The sequence below is a fragment of the Silurus meridionalis genome, chromosome 23 (assembly GCF_014805685.1).
Source record: "Silurus meridionalis isolate SWU-2019-XX chromosome 23, ASM1480568v1, whole genome shotgun sequence".
NCBI lineage: Eukaryota > Metazoa > Chordata > Actinopteri > Siluriformes > Siluridae > Silurus > Silurus meridionalis.
In genome coordinates, this window is record NC_060906.1 from 24,339,126 (window position 1) to 24,359,078 (window position 19,953).

General features: G+C 41.1%; 1 protein-coding gene across 4 annotated transcripts in view; it reads right to left on the reverse strand.

Annotated features, from left to right (window-relative positions):
* ppp4r4 (protein phosphatase 4, regulatory subunit 4) overlaps window positions 1-18,294 on the reverse strand; it is a 26,609-nt gene extending 8,315 nt beyond the window's left edge. Inside the window, exons 1-11 of one of the 4 annotated variants that reach the window (XM_046836359.1) lie at window positions 17,188-18,294; window positions 15,224-15,297; window positions 7,211-7,313; window positions 6,843-6,990; window positions 6,389-6,462; window positions 6,189-6,295; window positions 3,941-4,048; window positions 2,849-2,970; window positions 2,510-2,632; window positions 1,408-1,571; window positions 900-1,019 (exon numbers count right to left, since the gene is read on the reverse strand). In XM_046836359.1, the coding sequence (XP_046692315.1) occupies window positions 900-1,019; window positions 1,408-1,571; window positions 2,510-2,632; window positions 2,849-2,970; window positions 3,941-4,048; window positions 6,189-6,295; window positions 6,389-6,462; window positions 6,843-6,990; window positions 7,211-7,313; window positions 15,224-15,297; window positions 17,188-17,292 (1,248 nt within the window). In that variant the 5' untranslated portion in view covers window positions 17,293-18,294. The remainder of the gene's footprint in view (window positions 1-899; window positions 1,020-1,407; window positions 1,572-2,509; window positions 2,633-2,848; window positions 2,971-3,940; window positions 4,049-6,188; window positions 6,296-6,388; window positions 6,463-6,842; window positions 6,991-7,210; window positions 7,314-15,223; window positions 15,298-17,187) is intronic. The other 3 variants (XM_046836358.1, XM_046836361.1, XM_046836360.1) reach the window with 3 other exon arrangements.
* Between the last annotated feature and the right edge of the window lie 1,659 nt (window positions 18,295-19,953).

Below are 19,953 nucleotides of genomic sequence, written 5' to 3' on the forward strand. Positions count from 1 at the left end.
GAGGACTTTGATTTGTCCTGCTGTGGACTGTTAATTATAATCATGTTTTAATAGCAATAAAATATATCCATTTAGAGGATCAGACAGATACTTAGACAGACACTGAAAAAGAGAATCAAACAGAGATCCAGACTGATACTCTGACAAAGAGCCAGACAGATAATCAGACAGACCCCCCCAAGAGAGGGCCAGACAGGGGATCAGACAGACACGTATATAGACACTGAAAATGAGGATCAGACAGACAGTCAAGCAGAGGATTAGACAGAGGGTCAAATAGATAATCAGACAGAGTCAGACAGAGGATCAGACAGATAATCACATAGAGGATTGGACAAAGGATCAGACAGACACTCCAAAAGACAGTCAAACAAAGGTTCAGACAGAGGCTCAGTCGAAAATCAGACAAACACAAAAAGGGGCTCAGACAGACTTTCAGACAGACAGAGGGTCAAACAGAGACTCAGACAGACACTGAAAATGAAGCTCAGACAGAGGGCCAGACAGATAATGAGACAGAGAGTCAGACAGAGGACCAGACATATAATCAGACAGAGGATTGGACAGAGGATCAGACAGTCAAACAGAGGTTTAGAAAGAGGCTCAAACAGAGAATCAGACAAACACTGCAAAAGAGGCTTAGACAGACTCTCAGATAGACAGAGGGTCAGACAGAGGATTAAACAGAGTATCAGACAGACAGAGGATTAGACAAACACTGAAACAGAGGCTCAGACAGGGGGATCAGACACAGGCTCAGACATAGGAACAGGTATAGGATCAGACAGAAAATCAGACAGAAGATCAGACAGAGGCTTTGTGTTGGTTTGTAACACTTTTAGAAATGCTAAGCAGCACTACTTTGAGTGTTTTATACAAAGAAGAAGAGTGTTTCCTACCTCGTGAAACCCTTCGGCAGCCATGCGCCGCACTGAGATCTCAGGGTCATGACAGAGGCTTGAGAAGGTCCGGTACAGCTCAGACAGGAAGTGGTTCGGGTCAGCAAATAACACCATGGCCTCAGGAGAAAAAAGGAAACACTTTAGATGCAGTTAATCATAAATCAGCAATCAGGAAAAATGCTAAGTGGCTTCTAGCTGGTCTCAGTTATCACTGCTAGCTTGTCCTGGTTAGCATTGCCAGCTTGTGCATGCTAGCTTGCATGATAAAGCCTTCTTAGAAAACGTGAGCTTATTATAACAACAAATGGGTTATGATGGTTATGATGTGTCCACAAACTTTTCACATAGTAATTCATAACTACTTTGTTTCATGGATGACGTTTGACGGGTTGCCAAGAAGAGCAGAAAAAAAGAACCGTGATCTAGTTTGAGGAACGAAACCTTTTCTCTGAGGGGTTTCTGGTGGATACAAACGTGCGAGATGTCACAGCATCACGTGACTCACTGGGAAATTGTAGGCGCAGTTGCGGCGCACGAGGGCATACTTGTTCTCCAGCTCTAGAGGGTAAGGTTGGCTCTCGCAGTGTCCGTTCTCGTGCTGCAGACCCAGACAACACAACTTCTTATAGAACTCCAGGAACCAAAGGTGCTGCTCGTCTGTGAAAGACGCTGTGTGGAAAAGATTAGAAGAAAGATATAAGTCTTTTCTCGTGTCTAATCAAACACACTTTGTCTGCATTTCAGCTTACAGTGTCTGGATTTAATACAGGGACCGTCAGAGCTCAGACGTAGCAAAAGTACTAATGTGGGGAAAGTTGCTCGTATTCAGGGTTGAGCTCCGCACTGTCTAGACTGCTGTAAATTTGAATTTCTGCACTGAATCATTCTTTATTATCGCAATCAATAAAGATGTGCTATAATGTAATTATTAGTGTTACCTGTATCAGGTGTGTGTGCTGGTCTGTGTGCAGGTGTGTGTGCAGATGTACATGCATGTGTGGGTTCCAGTATGGTGTGAGTTCCAGTGTGAGTGTTGGTTCAGGGGTAGCTGCAGGTGTAGGTGCAGGGGTAGGTGTGTGTGCAAGTAGGGTGTGGGTATTACAGTGTGGGTTCCAGTATTGGTTGGGTTCTGGTATGGTGTGGGTTCCGGTATGAGTGTAGGTGTGGTGCACACATAGCTGCAGGTGTAGGTGCAGGTGTAAGTCTGTGTGCAGGTGTGTGTACAGGTGTGAACGCAGACACAGGGTTTGGGTACATGTGAGTGTGTGCGTGCGTGCGTGCATGTGTGTGTGCGTGCGTGCGTGCGTGTGCGTGTGTGTGCGTAGGTGCATGTGTGTGCGTGTGTGTGTGTGTGCATGTGTGTGCGTGTGTTTGCACTTGTGTGTGTTTGCACTTGTGTGTGTGTGCATGTGTGTGTGTGTGTGTGTGTGTGTGTGTGTGTGTGTGTGCATGTGTGTGTGTGCGTGCGTGCATGTGTGTGCGTGTGTTTGCACTTGTGTGTACATGTGTGCATGTGTATGTATGTATGTGTGTGTGTGTGTGTGTGTGTGTGTGTGTGTGTGTGTGTGTGTGTGTGTGTGTGTGTGTGCGTGTGTGTAGTCACTGACCTGACAGGCCATGACACAGTTTTCCGTACTGGAAGGACAGTGATGCCAGCGCAGCCTCGTCAGCTTTGAAGCACTTCTCACAGAACGTCTTCACCAGGGGGAATATAACACGTGTCCTGTCGTCTGTGGAGGAGAGGAAGGAGAGCGTTACTGCTTCTTCACACCTGCATCTCTAAAGAACTCTGAAGAAAGCAGCTTCCAAGAAATAGTTTGAGATTTCAATGATTCATGAGTCAGAAGATCAGAAGATGAGTCTTGTACATGGACGCAGACCAGCGATGAACCTGAACTGAATAAACTCCTGGTAATAAATGAAATAAAAGGATGAACGGAGCTGACCGTTGTCGAACATCTCCAAGAGGTTGATGATGGTGTCGAAGGCTGCCAGTCTCACGGTGCTGCCCTCATCACGTGCCAGCTCCACCAACTCCGGCAGCACCACGGCCTTCGTGTGTTCAGGTCTGGGACACGAACATGTAAACGTCACACTTTAAATGAAGGGTGTTTTCAATTAACATGGACAAAAGATCATTTGCTGAACCTCTGTTTGAACAGATCATCAGATTACTGATTAGCGTTTGACCTGTGCTAGAGAAAGTGTATGCTAACATGTGTAGACTCGGCTAGCATCTAAACCACCTAGACTCAGCTAGCATCTAAACCAGCTAGCATCTAAACCACCTAGACTCAGCTAGCATTTAAACCAGCTAGACTCAGCTAGCATCTAAACCAGCTAGCATCTAAACCACCTAGGCTCAGCTAGCATTTAAACCAGCTAGACTCAGCTAGCATCTAAACCAGCTAGCATCTAAACCACCTAGGCTCAGCTAGCATTTAAACCAGCTAGCAGCTAAACCACCATTAATTAACAATCGAGTTGCTTTAGCAAACTGTACACATATACGGTCTAAAGTATGTAGCATGAAATTTGCTTGAACTAGGAGACCCAATCCAGTTCCAGCATGGCAATCCCCATGAAGATCTGCTTTCCTTGTGACTGGGTGGAAGCTCTCCTGCTATAAAACCTATTAAACACCTTTGGGATGAATTTTTCACACTGACTGCACCCCAGGGCCTCCTCACCTCACCTGCATCAGACCTGACTTTATTAACACACATCATTGTGGCTTAATGACTCTCCATAAAATTCCCATAAAATCTAGTGGAACACCTTCCCACAACAGTGGAGCTGCTTATAACAGCAAATCGAGACTAAATTTGGAATAGGGTGTTCAAAAAGAAACACACACCACAAACTTTTGGGCCGTAAAGTGTTCTGATATCACCAGCACTAGTTGGAAAAGGGAATACTGCATTAATAGTGCTTATTACAGGTCTGAAATGCTCTGAAACCCCAATTTATATTATCTTTCGTATCATGTTTATCAAATCAGTTTTCAACTCTCTTCCTCTCTTGAATTATCTTTTTACCCAATTCCCCTGGCGATGTTCTCCAGCTGGCGACACATGCAGGAGCGCACCTCGTACTCCACGTCCTGACACAACGACCTGACCAGAGGCAGCAGGTCCTTCTTCACCCTGCACATGACAGCAGAACAACACAACGTCTCAGCGTCGTCTATGTTCACACCTGAATCCTGAAACCCCAACTGGGTACATAAAACTGGGTACTGGGTAAATAAAAACACAATGCAATGATTTGCAAATCTTATAAATCCATATTCTGTTCATAATAGAACAATATATAAATAAATCTATATATAAATATATATATATATATAATGTGTAAAAAGTGAAGAAATGTACCATTTTAAGAAAGAAATTGGAATTTGATGGCTGCAACACATCTTAAAAAAGGAAAAAGTACCGTATTTTCCGGACTATAAGCCGCTACTTTTTTCCCATGCTTTGAACCCCGCGGCTTAAACAATGAAGCGGCTAATTTATGGATTTTTCTGGGTGTTTCCCGGTTTCACAAACTTCAAACCAAAAAACTGAGCCCCATAACATTAGACCAATGAAATTGCAGAACAGGTTCAGGTGAACCAATGAAACTCTTTATATTAAATCAGATGCGCTCCCACTGAATCGGGCCGCACCACATCATAAATATGGATGATGTTCCTCTGACGTTTGACCTGCCGCTCACTCGGACTGTCTACAGGAAATGTGAATCATTCGTCACGCTGAAAACAACCGGGCATGAAAACACACTTCACCTGTGTTCTGAGCTGCACGGCATCGGGAGAAAAGCTTCACCAATGGTGATTTTTAAACGCACGACGATGCCAAAAGAAAAAGTCTCGAGAGAAATAGTTGTGAAAGGAAGGAGGAAGACAGTGAACAATGACTTTCTTGGTAGGCTACTGTTTAGATACAAGCCGTGTAACAGACACTGTCTTTCATTAAAGCCTGTGTAAAGTTTATTAGTTTCAGTGTAGACACCTGCGGCTTATAGACAGGTGCAGCGTATTTATGTTCAAAATAAAACTCTTTGTAAAATTCAGTGGGTGGCCCTCAGGCAGCACTGCATTTTTACAGTCATGATTCTTTAATAGAAATCACTACATGGGCTCATGAACACCTCCAGAAATCATTGTCTGTAAACACAGTTTGCCATGTCATCCACAAATGCAGGTTTAATCTCTATCATGCAAAGAAGAAGGCAGGCGTGAACATCATCCAGAAACTCCACCATCCTTTGCTTCATTTAAAATGTACTGAAGCAAAGAGGAAAACTGTTCTGTGGTCAGAATCAAAATAATTTTTTTTTTTGGAAATCATGGGCACCACATCATCCAGACTAAAGAGGAGAGGGATCATCCGGCTTGTTATCAGCGCTCAGTTGAAAAAGCTGCATCTCTGATGCTATGGTCATGCATTAGTGCCTGTGGAATGGGCAGCTTGCATTTTTGGAAAGGTTCCATCAACACTGAACTGTATATAGAGGTTAAAGAGCAAAAACTGCTTCCATCTAAAAAACATCCTTTTTTTAGAGTGGCCTTGCATATATGAGCACGACAATGCTAACTGCATCCTGCATCTATTACAATAGCATGACTTTGTTGTAGAAGAGTGCGGGGGCTGAACTGACCTGCTGAAAAACATGTGGCACATCATGAAGTGAAAAATACAATAAAGAAAACCCAGAACTGTGCAGCTAGAATCCTGTGCCAGACACATATGGGAGAACTTTCCTCTCCCAGAACTTCAGCAACTGGTCTCCTCAGGTACCAGATGTATACAGACAGAAGACTTGATGTTACACAGCGGTAAATATGGACCTGTGCCAACTTTTTAAAACATGCTGTAGCCATCAAATTCAAAATGACCGTAGTTTTCCCTTAAAATGGTACATATTCTCAGTTGAAATATTTGATATGTTTTTGCTCTATTGTAAAGAGAATATGGAAGAGGGTTGTTTAACAAAAATAATCACATGTACATAAGTATCTCAAGTTTTTGTTTGTAGAATTTTAAGGAATGATAATAAATTCGATCCATTTTGGAATTAAAGGCTGTAACAATTTCCGGATGCACTGTAGATTTTGCACATTGCGACAACTTTTTTGTAATTATATGTAGCTGTGTATGTAAATAAATTGATAGAATTAACACTTTTTCATAATTATTGCTAAAAGTATTCAGAAAACAGGCAACAATCAATGCAAAGCTTCCGTTCTCAACCCTTTACATTTCACACAGGCAGGAGACTCACACTGATGACTCGAATTTGGCAGCCACCTTCCCCAGGATGCGACAGCTGGCCAGCCGGGACGCTACGGACTGCGAAAGCTGAGCTTTTGATACCAGTGGGCTCAGGATCTGCAAACATGATCACACAACACCAGCGTCACGTCTGAGAGGATCACTTCAGTGTTCTACATTCAGCTACATGTGCGAGCGAGTTCTCGTTACCTCCTGTCTGATGGTTTCTTTTGGTAACGCATCAATCGCTGATAACAAAGTCTCAAGCCAAGCACTGCTGACCACTGTGGGGAAAAGAACAAGCAGAAGAAGAAGAAGAAGGAGAAGAAGAAAGATCAGGTTTTGCATGGGATTCAGGGGAAGGAACAGAACTAATGTCTTAGTGGATCAACATATGAATAAATGCATTCGGTTCGTGGCGTATGCCATAAATGTGAGGGCTTGGAGTTTGATCTGAAGCCGAACAAACTCCAGACAACACATGCTGTAGGATTGGACAACGAGGTGTCAATCAGTCTGACTGAATAAAAAAAAAAGCCAAGTCACTTTTACTGAAAAACCATCCTTGTTCCACATCTAGAATGTAGAAACTAAAAGGTCACCTGACCCCTTGCCAGTGATATTTAATCCGATATTAGTGTCTGTGTTTGAGAAGCTCTTTGACCTGTGTCCCTGTGGTCTAAGTTGAGGAGGACGATCTGAAGGATGGAGTGAGTGTGAGTCTGGATGAGGACGATGTCGTCCTGCAGGACGGTGAGGAAAGAGCCTGCTGCAGCGAGCTGCATGTCCGCACCGGCCACGTGCAGCACTTCCTGTGAAGGGAGCAGAGACACGGATCTGGCTGTGAACCTATGTTTAGACATGTCACCTTGGCTTATTGCTAGGAGACGCTTTGTATATGTGTGTGTGTGTGTGTGTGTGTGTGTGTGTGTGTGTGTGTGTGTGTGTGTGTGAGAGTGTGTGTGATATCATATGAGTGGATCATGTTCTGATTGTCGAGAAGAATGTAAGGCAGGTAGGATTTGTCTCTACCCTGACTTTTGGCACCACTCGTCTGAAGGTCTCAGCTGGGTTCTGACGCACCAGGTTTGGCAGGTTGACGATCACGCTGGCTCGCTGGACGTCCTGCCCAGAGCTGAACACAACCACAAACAACAACCAGTTTATACAAAATGCGGACTGGGTGTCACAAAAAAGTGGGAAAAAAAACATTTGCAACAATTAAAAATTGTTAAATGTGTAGAAAAACTATTAAAAAAGTCATACAGTAGATTTAAAATTGTCACTTTTGAAGATCTAACTAGCTTCTACCACTTCTCTTCAAATGAATGCTTGTCAGACTCTAGTGAGGGGAAGATCGGATCATTTAAGTGACTTGATTCTTTGAATCTCGGTCATCAAAATGAACGAATCTTTTGTCACGTGACTCCCATGCAGTAAGACACTATGCAGTTATATGTACATATATAAATTATTGGACATATAACTGCATAGTGTCTTACTGCATGGGAGTCACGTGACAAAAGAACAAACGATTCGGACCAGATGGGTGGAGAGATGAACTACTCAATTCTGTTTTCTGTACATAATTTACTGAGATTTTACGATGCTTTTGCTCGTGCAGTAAAAAATGAATGAATCACTCTTTGAGACGACTCGTTCTTATGAGTCCCATTAAAGAACGAATGAATTGTTGCCTCCCACGATCCCAAGGTCTTGTTTGAGGCAAGCAACTGAACCTAGATCTAATCAATTTCTCCCAACTAAGTGTATCCTTGAAGCATAAAACAATTCTAGTGTAAGACTGGGAGAGGGAAAGTGGAATGGAGAACCAGGATCAGAAGCAGAGATTTAAAAATATGTGTGCACCACAGTGTTTCCAAAAAGAAGTCTACAACAAGAAACAAAAGATGCTCCAGACCACCAGAGGGCAAACTGTCAATATTCAGATCTTCTTCTTCTGAATTCTGACTCTAAGATTCCTAGCCATACAGTATCTCACAAAAGTGAGTACACCCCTCTAAAATATATTCAAGTTTTATTTCTATAGTATTGTCCCTTGAGAAGATATTTTAAAATGGTTGCTGAAATCTGAGGGGTGTACTTACCTTTGTGAGATATTGTATGTAACTAGCATCTAAACCACCATTTATTAGCAATCAATTTGCTTTAGCAACCTGTGCACATACACTATACAGTCTGTGGTTCTTCCGCAGTTCCTCCCTCAGTGGTTCCTCCCCAAACTGTTAGCACAAAGTTGGTGGCACACAATTGAGAAGGACATCTTTGGATGCTTTTGGTAGCCAAAAATGTTCCCTTCCCTTGAACTAGGAGACCCAAACCTGTGACAATTGTGATTAAAGCCAGGTTGAAAGGTGTGGAAAATCTCCTGCTATGAAGCTTCAACCCTACTGAACACCTTTGGGATGGATAAAGCTCCACAAAATCTTCACAAAATCTAGTGAAACATCTTCAAAGATCAATGAAGGTTATTATAGCGTCAAATGAAGACTTAATGTGGATTAAGATGTTCAGAAAGAAGCACATTTTGTGTACATTTTGGACTTGATAATTCCAAGCTCTTGTGCTTCCTATGTTTCCTCACTGCTATTTCCTGCTGAGGCTTTTGTTGCCTTTGCCCCTGCAGGGTGTCCTGTAGTGTTCTTTGTTAGCAGAAGGTTATTTAATAACTAGGAATGAGACGTGCCAGTTGCCAGGTCTGTCAGAGAAGGGAGGAGGTCATGTGGTCATGGTGGGTGAACCTTCTCAATACTATCTAACTGTAATGGTACGGTTTCAGTTTATGGACTAGTGAACAGGGGCAGGAGGGACGGGGCAGAACCGCCGGCATCTAATAAGTGACTTAATTAAATATAAACACCAGGTGATTAGTGACCTGATCTTACTCTCACAGCATTTTTTACAAATATGGCATTTGGTGGTCACCTTTATCCAAACAATAATCTCATTGATCCGACTGAGGGTTAAGAGCCGTGCTCAAGGGCCCAACAGTTGCAGCTTAGTGGTGCTAGGATTTGAACTCATGACCTTTCGATCCAAAGTCAAACATTTCAACATCTGAAGTAAAACTCCCAGTTTTTCTGCATATGGACGAGTCAGAAAGTAAAACGAGACCAGAGATGGGTTTGTAATGAGGTTGGGTGAGGAAAAGAAGCAGAACCAATCCCATACTATCCCTGTATATCGTGGTATAAATCCCAGGGTTATAAAAATGCCCTTGTTTTATTTCACCTGATCGCTTATAACAGCATAATGACTAATTATGAGTTTTCTCTGTGTGTAAAATCCGCAGTGTCAGAAATTTGTAAGTGTTTAGGAAAGAGGGGTTTAAACATAACTATAAACTGCTGTAGTATGATAGAACTTTGCTGTTATATGAATCAAACTTAGAGGTCGACTGATTTCGATACTGATTTTGGCCCATTAATCAGCTCCGATACCTAATTGCTGGAACTATCGGCAAAAATCCATACCAATAGTTTTTCCGGGTTGCATTACACAGTATGAGAGCGGCCTCTAGAGGTAAATCACTGACACCACATGCTATTTATTTGAAGTGTTTGTTTTATTAGTTTCGGATGTAACTGTTTTAGTTATTTGGAGTGTTACTTTTTGTTTCATTTTGAATGCATATCTTTTATTTTCCTTAATATTTATTAGTATAATTAATATTTATTTCATTTAGCACAATTTCCCGATTCAGTACTATTTTACATGGTGTTTTATGTTTGTTGGTTGTTTTTATCAAGTAACTGTTTAAAAAACTTTAGAATAATTAATTGGTTATCGCCAAGTACGATACAATCTAGCTTTCGGAATCGCTAAAATCGGTCGACCTCGAATTTAACCATCATCAAGATGCTCACAGTATCTCCTCATCAGACCACCCTGATCTTTATGATCTCTAGTCAGCAGACCTACTGGACATGCAAATCCTGCACCAGTCTGATCATGGAAACACTGTGTTTATTTAAATTGAGCTGTAAAAGATCTACATCATCTCTCCACAGCTCTAACAAGCATCTCTGTCTCCTATGTGTCATCTCACAGGTTTCCTGGCAGCCTGCTTTGAACCTCCAACTGACAGCCAGCAGTGGCAATTAAACTGTGGTGAGAACTAGTTTTCTGCCCGAGGGAGCCGAGGTGTGGAATGTCTACGAAATGAAATTAGCACAGGCGGATGCAGGCTATGTAGCTTAATAGGTTAAAGAGAACCATGGAGATCTGGCAAAAAGATTGGGATTGTTTGCTTATATATATATATATATATATATATATATATATATATATATATATATATATATATATATATATATATATAAAACATACATACATACATACATACATAAATATATATATATTAGTGCTGGGCAAGACTAATATTTTGAATCACGATTAATCGCACATTTATAGGCAAAATTCAATAATGAATTCAAAAGTAGTTTATAGCGCACCTTTATTTTAAATGTACTGCTAAATTAAAGAGAGTGCAATAATATTTGTTGTGCAAACACTTTAACGCCAGTATTTCCTTTACACAGTAACAGTTAAATAAAATATTTTGTGTAAATCTCAACTTAAACAACACAAATATTAAACTAAAGCTTATTGATTTTACCAGGGCATTAATGTTTTATCATGTTTGTTATAAAAACAAATTACACAGAACCTCAAGCAACAACCATAACAATATAACCGTATTTTTCGGACTATAAGCCGCTACTTTTTTCCCACATAATCCTCAGTCTTGCACACATGCAGTAATAGCAGAAAAACGCGGCGCCAGGCTATTCCCAAAATGCCGCTCTGCTCCTAAAGGAAGCGCAACATATTTCACCCGTTACACCGAAAAACAAAACAAACAAAATAAAAAAAGTTTACAGCTCGGATTTACTGTGCGGGTCTGTGAAGTCCATGTTTATGACATGTCTCAGTTAAAAAAAAGTACCAGAAAACACTTTCAGTGCAGTTTGTCAATTCCTTTCTACAGTGTGTATTGCATTTAAGTGATATTTCAGACTGGAAGAACTGGAAGAAGAGTGATAAGAAAATTTAACTTTGCAGTGGTTACAAATAACTTTGTTTCGGTATATTTCTCCAAGATTGTTTATGCGCCAGTTCTTTTATTGTCTTTTTCTATTATTATCTTCTATAAGTGAGATCAAACTGTCGCAGCAGTAGATAAGCTCATGTGTTTTGTTTCCAACAGCAAGTTTGACAAGCTGATTATAGAACACTGGGCTTTAACACGGCGCTCCATGTGTGTGTCATGTAGGCTTTCGCTAATCTCTGCAGTGTAAACACACACTTTTTTCATCCAACTATTATTCAACGTGAAATTATAACTGAAACGTGAGACGAAAACTCTGTAAGTACATTCTGTTCAGTAATATGCAGGTGCATGAAATCCGAGGCTGGTCAACTGCGAGCAGGTACAACATTACAACAGGTACACAGAGAGATACAACATTCTCTCAAACGAACGGTAACGAAGAAAAAACCAAAGCCAGCAGGGATTTGAACAGAGTTGCAGGACGACATGAAAGCAGCAGGGATAGCAGTACCATACAACATCCTGCATCACAATCATCTCAGTTCTCAGCATTTTACAGCACAGTGAGATTCTTTCCACGCATGTCCCAGCGATATTAGGAAGCTGGGGTCAGAGCACAGGGTCAGCCATGATACATTGCCCCTGGAGCCCAAAGAGTTAAGGGCCTTACTCAAGGGCCCAACAGTGGCAGCAAAACTGACAAAACAGATGCAGAGATGCACTTTAGAGTGATTAGATACAAAGATCAGGACAAGAGCTCTTTAGCAAATAAAGAAACACGAACGCTGTAAATACAATGAAGCACGGTGGTGGAAGCATCAGGATACAGATCTTTGCTAAAATGAACTGAGGAGTGACACGTCAGTAAAGCAATTTCTTAATAATATCTTAATAAATCTTTCAACAAGATAATGATTCCAAATACTGTACACCAAGACACAATATCTCAGGTCCTGAATAATGAGTCTTCAGTTAAATTTAGGGTAATGATATGGGTTTGGGGGTCAGACAGCTCTTTTTCACTGTCTGATGGCAAAATCTGAGAAACTTAGGAAAAGTTACTTCAAATAAGCCATAAGACTTCTCAATGCGAGCATGCCAATCTCTACTAAAGATCCCATAAGTCTTCATTCTGCATCTGCACACTGCATTCGTATAATCACTGCTACTGTTTTTAGTCTGTTAGACTTCATTTCATTTTCACTTTATCCTTATCGTTATATATTTTCTCATACCTTCTCTTTTTCTTTCTTTTCCTCATATTATATTTTACAGTGGCGGGCCGTGTATTTGGTACCTGGGCCTTCAGTGAGGACGTACCCGACATAATCCACCTCTTAATACCACCACATCACGTCTCAATTATAGAAACCATCAATACAATAATGTAATATAACAACACGTGGCATTACAGAGAGACGTTTCAAATATGAAGTGTGAAAACCATTTTACTAAAGCAAGAAACCCAGTTAAGACTCCAAACCTCTACACTACAACCACAACTGTGCACCTACAACATCTGGAGCAATATTTGTGTAATAACATGACAAAAACATTAAAATGTAAATAAAACACAACCTACTCACCAGAGATGCAGACTCATAATGTGCAGCGCCCCCCAGAGGCCGTAATCCAGTGGTACCGTACTTGTATTCACTGGTCTGGAAGTGGTGAACAAACCCTTTCCCAGGATGAGACACGTTAGCTAGTGTCATGGTTTACTGACCTCCTCACCATGTCTAGCTTTTCTTCAAAATTTATTTTTAAGTGTGTCTGAGGCCAAATCAATTTCTCTTCCTCCATAGGTATAATTATACACGTTTTGCCAGTCGAACTTGGCTGTAACAGTTTCCCTCTGACCAACCAATCAGAGGACGGAAAAATGCTGACGCTATTTTGGGCCAGCTAGCTGCCCTGTGAGGAGAATATGAAATCTGACTGGTTTAAGAAACAGAGCTATTTCTTAAGGAGACGATGGTAAAAAGTCCAGCAGTACTGACTATGAAGGCTCTGGGCAGATTAGATTGACATGGCAGCACATAGAGGCTGAAATCTGATTGGACAAAAAAAATCTACCATCCACATACACGTACTGGAAGCAGTGCAGCCGAGAGAAACACTACGAAATGAAGAGAAGAAACTGTTGGGAATAAATTATTACAAATTCATGGAACAAATATTAGAATTTAGGTTGTAAATGTAGGCCAGTGCTTCTGATAGTGTTTAGACCAGCAGAGAAGGTTTACTGCCCCTGACTGCACACCACTGATATTTTATAAACCCTTTTACTTAATGCACAATTTCTGATTTCTGAATGAAATCGGGGTTTCCTTTCACTGTATTCTGCATATAACTGTGTCTGAATCTTGAAGACGATTTGAGGTATATTTTCCTCACACGTTATGAATGCAGTGGTTTGTTCCTGTTTAAAGTACTTTCTGACCCGTTGTGCTACATTAGAAACTAAACCGTCGAACTATCCCACCAGAACAGAGACAAAATCAAGAAAAACAATAATATTTCCAGAATGCAAATACTATCATATAACAATATGGGAAACTTGACTCTTCCAGAAGTAGGTGGTTCTCAAACTGTTCCCACAGAGTTGGAGGCACACAGCTGTAAAGGACATCTCTAGATCCAGGAGCATGAAATGATCCCTTCACTTGACTCCACAAACACTCCAAAATCTAGTGGAACATCTTCCCAGAAGAGTGGAGGCTCCTATAACAGTGAAACGAGGACTAAATGTATCACCGTGTCTAAATGTTCTGGGTTAACGGCTATCTGCTAAAAGTATAATTAAATCTTGTAATCAGATCACAGCCTTCTAACTTTAATCAGCCGAAATCCTCCACCGGATAGAGATGGATGGTGACTGAAGCTGGAGCTGTGAGTCTCGGTGTCAGTGACCCGCAGGAATAAAGAACATTTTCTTTTAGAAGTCTGAGCATCATCTAGAGATGAGACGAGAGCAGCAGATAGGTTACTGAGCTAAAGACTTGAATGAAAGGTTGCTAGCTGGATTATACATGAGGCAGATACACGAGTGACGACCTCGGCGTTAGACACACTTGTTCTGATTACGTCTGTACAACAGTGTGTGCTGGAGAACCAGAACCAGACATACAGTATAACACCAATCTTATCATCTAAAAAAAAACGAGAAATATATGCAAAAAATGTCTATAAATATATTTTAAAAAGGTCTGTAATTACATTCAGGACATGTGTTGATGTGAAAGCCATTTACTGTCAAAAAAGTCAAACTAAAATAAAACAAAAATAAATACTAATATGAATTAACTAAAATAAAAATGTACAAAAATCCTCATTTATTGTTTCTTTTCAGATAAGAAATAAATGAAATAATAATAAAAAAATACTTAAATACTTAAATGTATACAATTATTTAATTCTGTTAAGCTCAAAGTTCAGCAGAATATTTTATTATTTTTTATATTTAATATTTTATAGAATACATTAAAATATACATTAAACAAAGATTAAAAAGAGTGGAAGAAGAAGAAGAAGAAGAAGAATTCAAGAATTTTACATTTATTTATTTATATTTATTTATATTTATTTAAATGTGTTTACATTATAGTTTTTAACTCCTGTATTTTCCACGTATATTTTCGGACGTCCTCATGGTTCAGGTTTGTTTTGAGCTGCTGAGGTTTGGATTATTGGACTTAAATTCGAACAAGAACTCAGTAGTAAATGTAATGACAGATATTTTTCGTGGCTGTGGAGGTCAGTGCTCTGAGGAACGATGTAAGGGTAAGATCTGGGGAAATGTGGATTAACACACTCCTGATGGTGATAATGATGACGATGATGACGATGATGATGAACAAAGACAATAAAAACAGAGTAATGCAGCTCAGACCGGTTTTCATAACCCTGGTGTGTGTGTGTGTGTGTGTGTGTGTGTGTGTGTGTGTGTGTGTGTGTGTGTGTGTGTTTACCTGAGGAGGTAGACCGCTCGCTCGATATCATTCAGATCTTCATCTACAGTTAACTTCTCAATCTCCTCTGCCGTCTGGAATGACCCACAGAAATATAACACACACACACACACACACACACACACACACACACACACACACACACACACACACACCACACACACATAATGGTTTGAGATTGGAAATAGATTTGAAAAAGAATTTACCCTTACAACATATTTTATTTTGGAACATGCATTTAAACTGGGCATGTCCTATATACACACACACATATACACATACACTGATCACATTCATAACATCAGAACATTCTGAGTGATGAAGTGAAGAACACTGATGATCTCTTCATCATGGCACCTGTTAGTGGGTGGATTTATTCATTAGTGAACATTTTGTCCTTAAAGTTGATGTTAGAAGAAGGAAAAATGGGCGAGCGTAAGGATTTAAGGGAGTTTGACTAATTGTGACGTCTAGACGTCTGGGTCACAGCGTCTCCAACACTGCAGCTCTTGTGGGATGTTCCTGGTCTGCAGTGGTCAGTATCTATCAAAAGTGCTCTAAGGAGGGAACAGTGGTGAACCGGCGACAGGGTTGTGGGGGACGAGGATCAGTGAAGGTTGGCCTGTGTGGTTCCGATCCAACAGACGAGCTCCTGTAGCTCAAACTTCTGAAGAAGTTCATGCTGTTAAAGTTCAATGGATCAGAACTGTTTTAGCAGCAAAAGGAGACCAACACAATATTAGACAGGTGGTCATAATGTTATGTATATCAGATATATGGCAATATCGTTTATTACTCCAGGTTTCAGTATCACTACTGATATCAGATGATTCTCCAGGTTTCAGTATCAGTACTGATATCAGTTTATTACTCCAGGTTTCAGTATCAGTACTGATATCAGATGATTCTCCAGGTTTCAGTATCAGTACTGATATCAGATGATTCTCCAGGTTTCAGTATCAGTACTGATATCAGATGATTCTCCAGGTTTCAGTATCAGTACTGATATCAGATGATTCTCCAGGTGTTAGTATCAGTACTGATATCAGATGATTCTCCAGGTGTTAGTATCAGTACTGATATCAGATGATTCTCCAGGTGTTCAGTATCAGTACTGATATCAGATGATTCTCCAGGTGTTAGTATCAGTACTGATATCAGATGATTCTCCAGGTTTCAGTATCAGTACTGATATCAGATGATTCTCCAGGTTTCAGTATCAGTACCAGAAGTGTGGTATCATGTCATCTCTGGTATAAATAATACCCAGAAGTCCAGGTGGTGGATTTACTGCTCTTCCAGATGACTCAGCCGAATATGTGAGGGGGATTTTCATGCGAGGATGGTGAGGATGTGAGGATGCGAAACACGATGGACTGCGGGGGAAGAAAGAAAGAGAGAGATATAGAGAGAGAAAAAGAGAGAGAGAAAGGAGTGCGTGGGCCGGCGAGCCGCGGGGGCGGAGAGTCTATTACTCCAGGGCTTCTCTCATTAGCTGAGGCACTTCGGTCATGGAACCTCCTTCCCAAAAAAGGGATGCTCAGACAACCCCTGCACCTCCTCTTCCTCCTCCTCCTCCTCCTCTCCGTCATCATCGTTCTTCTCCTCCTCCATTTGCATACGTATTACGAATTCCTCCTCGCTCAGTTCCGCCACGGGGCTATCTCATAAACGCCCGGGAGCCGGCGCGAGGTCTGAGAGGACGTCTGAGGTTCTGGGTTCGACCTGAAAGCTGGAGGGATGTGAGGAGGAGCGGCAGCGGTGATGCGCAAAGCTGTCAGAAAGTGCGTCACACGGTGAAGCCGTGTGGGCAACCCCCATGCCATCCTGACTCTCCAGAACATGCAGTCATCACATCACATCACATCACACACACACACACACGTATCTCCTGTGCTAGACGAGCATGAATAAAGTACATGATGATGTATATATATATATAGAAGGAGAACATGGAGGAATACCTTCAGACTCCTGCGAATGGGTCTCTCAATAAACGACAGGTCCTGCAGGTCATCTATCTGTCCAAACACCCCGGACTGGCTCAGGGTCATCTTGCTGATGAACATCTGCTCTGTTTTTAACGTCACCTTCTTCCTTTCTCACACCTTGGGCATCTTCTCCGAGCTCCTCCAGTCGAAACGATAAATTCTTTTCCTCCCACGGCCGAAAATACAAACTCCTTCAGGTTAAACAGAAACTTTCACACACATGACTGGAAAAAAAAAAGACTAATTATTGCATTCTCGCTCATATCTCAAGCCTGGAACAGGAATTCCTTCAGAAGGAAGAGCAGATGATCGGTGAACTTCGGATGATGATGATGATGATAATTGGAGGTTGCTTTTCCATTGCACCAGGCGGAGAATCCTCATGGAAAGGTTCTGATGTTCAGATCTGGCCCATCCTCTCATTTCTAGGTGTGAACTCTAGATGATGGACTGATAGATGGATCACCTCCTGGTGATAACTAGTTATCTCACCTAGATAGATAGCAGTTACACATAGAAACTGCACGAGCACCGAAGCGAACACGTCACGCGGCGGCCGCAAAAAAAAAAAAAAAACGCCCGAATAGTATTGACGTGAGTCTGATCTGGTGTCTAATCTGGTGTCTGATCTGGTGTCCTCCCACGTCCTGAAGAAAGACGGCGGAATCCGCGGTTTGCTGTTTCTTCCTTTATTATTGTTATTATTATTTTTTTCCCCCAGCGTCGATAATCTCCGAACATGAGCACGCGCGCGGCGGCGGCAGCCCACTCGCTTCAAACGCACTGCACCAACTGTAGCCGTCTCCATGGAGACCGCATGCCACAGGAGCGCGCGGGCGCGCGCGTGCGGAGCGGAGCGGAGCGGGTCGGGTCGGTGCGGCTCTCGCGCGTCACACGGGCCGGCCGCGGCGTCCTCGCGCTCGCCTTCCGTCACCGCGACGGCGTCATCGCCCGGTCGGCGCGCGCTCGTGCGTGTTTGCCGGTGCGGGTGCGCGTGTCACTGGAACGCCAAACACTCAGGCGCGCGAGCGCGCGCGCGCACACTTTCTTTCTCGCACAAACACACACAAGTCAAAACACAAACGAAGGCGTATCTCGCGATCTTGTTAATCCTTATAAGGAAAAGTGGGCGTGTCTTCAAGGCAACGCACAGGGGAAAAAAAGAGATGCCCCAGTGTGGGCGTGTCAATCACAACGCCATATAAGGAAGTCACTAAATGACCATATATGGTAAAAGGAAGCAGCTTTGATAAAGTATCTAAAAGTAGAGTGCATTATTATTTTAGATTTCTTTCTTTTATTCATTTTTAAAACAATTTGAATGAAACAGATTAAATAAATTAAATAAATGGAAAAAGTGTGTGTGTGTGTGTGTGTGTGTGTGTGTGTGTGTGTGTGTGTGTGTGTGTTTAATATTTAATTTTCTAAATGTATGTTCTACTTAACTGTTCTTATTTCAGCATATTTTAACATTTCTTTCCTTCTTTATTCATTCACTTCTTCAATATGTGGAAATGTCAGGATTTTCTAGATAAATTCTAGAAGCGGTACGTAAAGTGTTAATGAATTCACACTGCTAGCACACAACGCGCTACAAATCGTATTTCCGGGACGGAGCGAGCAGTCTGTTTTTTTAATAATACTGCCATTATTGTGTTTATTCTCAAGTTTAATAATATTTAAAAAATTTGCTGAAAGTGCAAGACTGAGACAAAATATATTTTTCATGTTTCTGGGGAAACTCAGACTGTACATATTTTCCGCACGTAAAAAAGATTGCATTCGGCATCCCTGTTCTGAAAAAGCCACGATTTTTAAGTTCCACCCACCACTCCACATCACCCAGGAACTGTGGGTCTGTGCAAAAGTATTGACACCCCTGTCTCCACTGCATGTATGAAAAGGGGACATTCATCTCATCTTTCATAAAAAAATCTAAAACTGTATATAATATTACAATAAAATAAAAAACCTTATATATATAAATATATAATGTATGATATTAAATAATAGAGCATATAAATATACATATAAATCAAATATTTAAAAAAGTACACAAAACTTAACCTACAAATATAAAAACATATACACATATATATACACATATATATATATGTTTTTTTATTTTATTGTGATATTATATACAGTTAAAAAAATTTTTATGAACACTACAGTCACACTGGGTTGGGCCTCAACTGGCTGTTAAAACAGTCTCAGTTCTTAATTCCAGAATTCCAGAAGTTACTGGTCTTGAAGATCTGACTCCATGTTGAAATGATCACTTGACACAATTTTTAGATGATTTTTAAGGTGCCCGCTTATACCATGAATCTCGTGATGTTCCCCATCCCAAACATGCTCTTGAAAGGCCTGTGAAGGACACTGAACTTACTGTCAGGCTTCTCCTTAATTTAAAATCACTGGCTGGTGCTGTGGATTTTCTCCACATGAACAGATTACAGATCCATGACGTTCCTGTGAAGAACCGTGAAGATAGATTTTTTCTTGGATTTGGAAATATAAAAAAGATTAAAAAAAAAATGTCAGCAATAATAATGAAATTATAATGAATGAAGATTTGGTGCCACCCAAATGAAGATTGGTTCCTGTAGAGTCTGGTTCCTCTCAAGGTTTCAGGGAGTGCTTCCTTGCCATTGGTACCGTCATTAGGGTTAAAGCGATAGGGACTGCTTCCTGACATCTATTTTTCCTGTAAAGCCTCTTTGGTACAGTGTTTAA